We start from the raw sequence: 8,236 nt of genomic DNA, 5'->3' as shown, positions 1-8,236 counted from the left end.
CATATGCTTTATAATACAATTTATTTCCATCCTAATTCGAAAACGGAGAATTGAATTCGTCCCATTTTCAAGATGTACGCTCAGATAAACTAGAACTAGAATTCTTAGGGGATAATATCTTTTGTAGGGAATAGTATCTGTTCTTTTCATTATATCATCCTTTACATACTTGTATGTCTTGAAGGAGTAATGAAATTTTATTCTATTATGGTCATAATGAGAAAACTGGAAGACGTGGTTAATATCATCAGATAAATGAAACACTATATTCCGAAATTCATTTAATCCAAAAACAGTTTGTGAGATAACACTAAAAATAACTTTTCTTATGGTTTTTCAACAGCCTGTATCTTTTAAACCGAGCCAATTTGGAAAAATGGTAGAGGAAAAAATGTTTACTTTGATCTCAAGAATCTACTGTTGAAATATTTGTACGAGTCAAATTCTTGGGGTGGAATCTCAATTGTACCTCAAGTTCTAAGAGTTCTGGGTTGGTGAAAACTTAGGGACTCGAGGATTGAGATTGATAATGCGGATCACTTGATAATGAACGTTTATTTCCTAATCTAACAAACTATATATGGTAAAATTGTATAATGACGTCAAGACCACATAATCGAAATCGACTTACATTTTGCATATTCAGTACATTTTTCTTTACTTGCAAAATTGCTGCAGTTGGATTAAGGAATGTTAGACATTAAAAAAAAATATTGCAATCCTTTGTCTCACCTGGCCGACTTACACATGAAATAAAAATTATGAAAGAGAGAATGATCTAAATAATTTCGAATGGAAATATTTGGTTGAATTGAGTTTATGAATTTTTGATATATCTAATTTTGGGTATTTATTGTACGTTTCGTACACAAAGACTCACTCTGTATGTTGTTTCAGGATTGCACATTGAAACCGCGCTTCCCTAGGAAATGCCGGGATAGAATTTTATTGGGGATTTCGGTTATATTCTATATTACCTCTTCAGCATATTAAAATTAGTCGTAATTAGAAAATGAAAGAGGAAAAATTATAGAAATTCATATTCATACTCACATATCCGTCGCAACTCGCAATAGAAAAATTCCAGTAGTAATCACAAACTGAACCGAAAAGCTATAAAGTCACTGTTTTATAATGTCAATGTCTCGATAGAACACTTCAAACTGATCCCGACATTTTAAGAAGTAACTTCCATAGAAGTTTCAGACATGCGCAATGCCTAAGAAGACATGACGTGATAATTACGCCATTTTGTTTTGTTCAATTTGCAACTGCTTAATGTACTGAAAGCTATTATTAGAGTCAACATGGAAAATTATGATATTCGTTGAAGTTTCTTGAACTGTGACTAGGAGTAAGATACATAAAATGTGTTTGATTCAAAAAATTTATATCTTTATGTTAGATATTATAATCCATTGTAATCTTACATTACTAATTAAGTATTTGTTACTGTGTAGTTATATAAGGAATTCAATTTATTCTTTATTTTATATGAGAATATAAATAATTATACCTACCTACATATATGTAATTATATAATAACTTTGAAATTCCTTGCAATGGATCGATTTAATCTATTTGATCTGAAGGAGAGTTTTGTGTCCATGGATCTCTGAATAACTTTTTGAATATAAATATTTTCATTTGAAAGCTAACGTGTGGAATAGGATATGATATGTATGTGATTGGGAATTCAAAACAAGCGATACGCCCCCTGGTGTCAATTTTTGGAAATAAAAAGTTAATGCACTTATGTTTGTATACATCGAGAAACGGAGAATATTTTGGTGTTTCAATGAGATCTTTCATAAGAAATATGTCTTAATCAGTTGAAAATATATTTATCTATTTCGTGATAATGGGAAGAGCTTCGTGAAGTTTTCATAATTTGTATCCTTCGAGCAAATCTTCGATAACGAATTTCTTGTGAAGATGTCAGTTTTCATCATTTTCCACGATGAAATGTACTTTTGGTCAATGTTTAAGGACATATGTAACACGTCTTTTTATAGCATGATGAAGCTTTTGTACATTGTACATTTCAAATCAGTTACGAAGAATAGGAGGTGAATTGAATAACCTGGATAAAAAACCTCAAAATTAAAGGATTTACATAAAAAACAAATCTGTTACCCTCAGACAGGAATTTTTTCATCTAGAAAGTGGATATACATATGAATTTCCATAACATTCACACAATATTCATTCAGAAAATCATTTCTGATTCCCAGTTCAACTTGGATAAGTTTCCTTAGCATCAATGTTGCAATTTTAGCCATTGTATATAATGGAGAAGGTAACATACTCGGAATTTTTTTACTTCATGACATTTATTGACCTAAAATTGATAATAATTAACACACTTGAATCCAGTCTCGAAAACCAATCCTCAAAATTGAGATAAAACAACTACCAACTGAAAAAAAAGATTTATTGGACGAAAATCTCAAAATCCCCTTCAAAAATGACAATAAGGTAGGTACTGCATTAACTTTTTATTTCGAACTGTTAGTAATGTCGGAGCGTTCACTACTCCAGGTACCGGATTCACTCATCGCTGCTTCGCCTTTTCCCACAAGACTTTTCTTGAGATTACTGCTTTCAACAATACAATTCAGATGAGAGTGTGAATTAGAACTTGGTTCAAAGATATTGTTCCGAAAAGTAATGACAAATTTCGATTTCATCTGTCGAGCGTTTTCTGAGATGCCCAACTAATTTATAGAGAGAAAAAATTGAAGATGCCTATAACTCTACCGAACTCTTTCCATGAACAAACAAGAACAGTAGTATAGCAATGTATGTTCTAGCTCAAATTTGACCTTGAGATATTATAAATCGTATGAATATGGGGGCCCTGAGTAGTGGGGCGCGGAGCGCTGGGTCTCCTGAAAGGGGGTTCCATTGTGGGGGTTCAGAGATGTAGTTGTATTTTGGGGCCGTAATAAAAAAAAAGAAAAAGGGGAAAAAAGAATCTTGAAGTCGACGGGATTCGAACCTAGGATAGTTTTATATAATCCGATTATCAACGCGGCCGCGCCAGCTCGCTGATAAGGAAATTGAATTGTTGGTGATACGTTGATGACGCGATCATGGACTACACGTGCCGCCTGGGAGTACACTGAACCCTGAGATGTCACTGGGGGGTCTGAATGATGTAAAAATATTGGGGGCCCCAGAGTGTCGCCTCCAGAGTATCGCCCCCCAGTTAATTGAGTCCATGAGTTTTAAGTTTTTCATCAGTTCGATTTGAATAAGAATATTGAAAGAAAAAAATAATCAATGTTAATCTCACGGTTCTGTTATCATTGTGGATTGAATTGTTTTCGTGTTTCGACAAGAATATGAGGATGCGGTTCCGAATTGGGAAATTGAAAAATATTTTTCTGCTTCGAAAATGTAAATGTCATAATATCCGATGTTTGTGATGTTCCAAAAGATTATGAGGATGTGGTTCTGAATCAAGAAAATGGAAGATTATATCGATATAATGGGAGATATTGGTTTCTACGACACACTACACCGCATATACGATACAATCACATACCACCGAGTGAAACATTGGCAGAATTTAAACAGGAAGCTGGCATCGTTTTACAACCGAAGAATTTTCTTGTTACAATGCAGGATGAAGAAAACCTGACATATTGTAATTTGTCCTATTCCCGCAATAAAAATAAAGGAAATGGAAGATATTTTTCCTTCTCTGTTATGAAGAAGTTATAAAAACAGATAACATTCGACGTTTTCAATCATTCGACGTTTTCAATCATTCGTCTCAAGTTAGTGCAATAGTGATCTAGGTGAGTAAAATTTTAAATTATTCTAAAATGTTTTTCTATAAATTTTTTTCTTCTCAATTCAAGATATCCAGAAAAATGGATTTCGAAAGAGTAAATACAGCATGTTTTTATTCAGAGAAATCAACAATCAAGCTCCGAGACTTACCACTTGGAGAGAAATTTCGTATTTTAAAGGCGAGCCTGTTGAAAACTCGTTATGGGAAGACCATACTCTTAGAGCTGGAGAAAAATAAAGTCTTCCTACCGAAACGAGCTACCGATACTGTGAAGGAGTGCCTGGATCAATTGAATGAGGGGAAGATCTTTCTAAAATTCACAGGTGTGAAGGATATTGGAACGAAGTATCCTGTATCAAATTTCGAATTCAGTGAAGAATAAAATTGTTAGAAGTCGTCGCCATGGAGGTAAATGATGATTCTATATCAGTTTTTCATAGAGCATTCAGGTATTTAGAAAAAATTAAATCTTTGAAATGTAAGCTCAGATGGATTGTTCTTATAAATAATCACATAAAATTATACAACAAGATGATGAAAAAAACAAATATTCATAGTCATAAATTCAAAATTCAAAATAACATAAATCATTTGAAACGATATAAAACAATTTTACAACGAATGGTTTCATCTAAAAAAGGGGGTGATTTACGGAATAGACGTTCTCGTAGGGTAAAGTGGGAAGATGTTCAATCAACCTTTACTGGTAGAGTCAGAACTGGAGTTATTATAAATCTGAAACATATTGAAATAAATGAGTTTTTCGTAGATGCCATTGTTCTCATTAAAAGAAGATTGAAAAATCTATTGAAAAAACTGAATATGATTAAAATGAATACAACTTTTTGTGGTGAGTTCATAAAAAAATCTGGAGATTCTGAAATACTAGATTTCAAATACTTTAAATCAGAAAATTTCATTGTTGATTCTGGTTGCGATCTTGACCGACTTTTATCAGAGCTCATATTAGATAAAATCTTAAAAAAATTAGAAGAATTTCAAGAAAAAGACAGCGGTTACGCACTTCATTCTATTATATCACTTGAAGTTAATATTAATAAATTTGAAATGGGGAATGGTAGCTCATATATTGAGTTGCCCGATGAGATCAAACGTCGAAAGGCTTGTATTAATATCAAAAATTATGATAATGCTTGTTTCGCTTGGAGTATTGTTGCTGGACTTCATCCTAGAGAGAAAAATTGTGATCGTGTGAAATCTTATCCATATTTCAAAAATGTTCTTAGTTGTCAAGATATAAAATTTCCAATGAGCATTAGAGATATTCATAAATTCGAGAAACTTAATAATTTATCAGTGAATATTTTTTCGCTACAATTGAATAAGAATAAATTCGAGGTTGTGCCTACACGTATATCCACACAAATAAATTTCGATAGACATTTCAACTTACTTCTTATTCAGGATAAATACGTTCCTGAAAATAGCGAAATTGATTATGACGATCATGATGATACACCCATTAAATATCATTATGTGCTAATCAAAAATTTATCTCGCCTTGTTTCCTCAAAACTTTCGAAAAATACGAAGAAAAAGTATATTTGTGACCTGTGTTTAAACTATTTCCTCACTGAAAACAATTTAAATGAGCATAAGAAATATTGCATGAAACATGATCCCTCATTGATCAAATTTCCTATTGATTCACATATTGAATTCAAAAATTATGTATACAAACAAAAAGTTCCATATATAATTTATGCGGATTTTGAATCATATTTGAAGAAACATAATTCATCTTCTTCACAAACCTTTTAGGGCTTTCAGAGATTGGGAGTGAAAGCCCTAAAAGGTTTGTGAAGAGATGCAAAATCCTCCCAAAATAAGTTTCAATCGATATAATTCATCTTCAACTACATTTTCAAAGTCATTTAAGTATCAGGAGCATATACCTATGAGTGTGGGTTATTACTTAAAATGTAATCATGATTCATCTCAATCATTTTATAACAGTTATACTGGTGAAAATTGTATGAAATGGTTCAATGATGAATTAGAGATGATAGCAAATAAATTGAATATTGAAATAAAGAACATAAAACCTATGAAATCATATCCGAAAAATGGAATGTCTGATTTGTGCCATATATGTGAGAGGTCATTTACTGCTGGAGATGAATCTGTAATAGATCATGATCATTTCACGGGTGAAATAAGAGGACAGGCTCATAAGATATGTAATTTACAATATAAAAAATCATTTATGATACCAGTTGTTTTCCACAATTTAAGCGGTTATGACTCTCATTTCTTAATAAGAAATTTTTCTCAATTTGCTAAGATATCAGTGTTACCATTGAATAAAGAAAAGTATATTTCGTTCACAGTTCATCTTGAGGGACATCAAATTAAATATAGGTTTATTGATAGTATTCGATTTATGGAATCATCTCTTGAAAAGTTAGCAACCTACTTGAAACCTGACTCATTCATTAATTTATACTCACATTTTCCAAATTTATCTGCTAAACACTATAAATTGCTTACTAGAAAAGGTATTTATCCCTATGATTACATTGATAGTATTGAAAAATTGACAGAGACTACACTCCCATCTAGAGAAAAATTTTATAATAAATTGAATGATGAAGATATAACTGATGAGGAATATTCACATGCTCAACAAGTCTGGTCAATTTTTGATTGTAAAAATTTATTAGACTATTCCAATTTATATCTTAAAACAGATGTCCTTTTACTAGCTGATATATTTGAACAATTTCGTGTAAGTTGTCATACAACTTATGGATTAGATCCAGCTTGGTATTATACACTCCCGGGGTTTACGTTTGATTGTATGTTGAAATATACATCAATGAAATTACAAATTATCAAGGATATCGATATGATATTATTTATTGAAGAGAGTATAAGAGGTGGAATAAGTCAGTGTTCTAATCGATATGCGAAGGCAAATAATAAGTATATGACTACATTTGATTCTGAAAAGTTATCATCATATATAATTTACTTTGATGTTAATAATCTCTATGGTTGGGCAATGAGTCAGTTTCTTCCATATGATGAATTTGAGTGGACTAACACTAATATTGATGTGATACAAATTCCAGATAATGCTCCAGAAGGGTATTTTTTAGAAGTTGATCTGGAATATCCAAAACACCTACATGATATACATTCAGATTTACCATTTTGTCCGGAAAATCGAGTACCTCCAGGTTCAAAATTACCTAAATTGTTAACAACATTATATGATAAGAAGAAATATATTTTACATTATAGAAATTTGAAACAGGCCTTAGAAAACGGAATGGTTCTCACTAAAATCCATAGGGTATTAAAATTCAAACAATCAGCATGGCTTAAATCTTATATTGATCTCAATACCGAGCTTAGAATGAAGGCTTCGAACGATTTTGAAAAGAATCTTTACAAACTAATGAATAATGCCGTATTTGGTAAGACAATGGAAAACATACGCAAACATAGGATAGTTAAAATAGTGAACAAATGGGAAGGTCGTTATGGCGCCAAAAATCTCATAAGTAGCCCCCATTTTAAGGGAAGAATAATATTTGGGGAAAATTTATTGGCAATTGAAATGAAAAAAGTTAATTTGATCTTTAATAAACCTGTGTATATTGGTTCTGCCGTACTAGATATTTCAAAAACTTGTTTATACGACTTTCATTATAATTATAGTCTCACTAAATTCAACGACTCTTCACTATTATATGTAGATACTGATTCATTAATTTATGAAATTCGAGATCAAGATCCATATCAATTAATAAAACTTGATTGTCTCACCCATTTTGATACTTCAGATTATCCAGATAGCAATATTTATGATATTCCTCGTGTAAATAAAAAGGTTCCAGGGCTCATGAAAGATGAGAACAATGGTGCTATAATGAGCGAGTTTGTTGGATTACGCTCTAAAATGTATTCTTTCAAAATTGATTCAAACAATAATATCACTAAAAAAGCGAAAGGAATTAAAAAGGGGGTAGTTAAGAAAGTTATTTCATTTGATGATTATTTGAATTGTCTATTTGATGGACAAAGTAAAATCATAACTCAAAGAAACATAATATCTGAAAATCATCGGGTTTATTCAATGGAACAAGAAAAAGTGGCTCTATGTAGAACTGATACAAAACGTTTTATAACAGAAAACCATCATTCACTTCCGTGGGGTCACTATAAAATAGTTTAGTTTTTAGAAAATAAGGGTGAGGATAGAATGCTGAAGTATACTATGTCAGCTATAGAGAGGACATTTTCTGTAATAAATCGGAATACGAGATTCCGAATAAATTTGGCATAATTCGAAAAAGGTATCGCTAGAATTTTTTATACATTGTTGCAGCCGTGCTGCAGAGGCGATTTTTAGTTGGAAATACGATACTTCGAGGTGCTTGAGATCAGACGGTATTAAATCATGGG

At 31.7% G+C, this 8,236-nt stretch overlaps 1 protein-coding gene across 1 annotated transcript; it reads left to right on the top strand.

The window, feature by feature from the left end:
• The first annotated feature begins 3,938 nt into the window (after positions 1-3,938).
• On the top strand, positions 3,939-8,006 carry LOC123321018. The gene is made up of 2 exons (XM_044908521.1): positions 3,939-5,564; positions 5,674-8,006. Exons 1-2 carry the CDS (start codon positions 4,205-4,207, stop codon positions 8,004-8,006), a joined length of 3,693 nt encoding a protein of 1,230 aa, XP_044764456.1. The 5' UTR covers positions 3,939-4,204.
• The last annotated feature ends 230 nt before the right edge of the window (positions 8,007-8,236 follow it).

The sequence above is a fragment of the Coccinella septempunctata genome, chromosome 9 (genome assembly GCF_907165205.1).
Source record: "Coccinella septempunctata chromosome 9, icCocSept1.1, whole genome shotgun sequence".
NCBI classification, from domain to species: domain Eukaryota; kingdom Metazoa; phylum Arthropoda; class Insecta; order Coleoptera; family Coccinellidae; genus Coccinella; species Coccinella septempunctata.
The sequence above is the reverse complement of the archived record's forward strand: the minus strand, read 5'-3'. Positions and strand labels throughout refer to the sequence as shown.

Coding starts and splice junctions, on each gene's coding strand:
- LOC123321018 (XM_044908521.1), top strand. CDS start 4,205: ATGGAGGTAAATGATGATTCTATATCAGTTTTTCATAGAGCATTCAGG. Junction 5,565..5,673: donor TTTGAAGAAACATAATTCAT/CTTCTTCACAAA, acceptor GATATAATTCAT/CTTCAACTACATTTTCAAAG.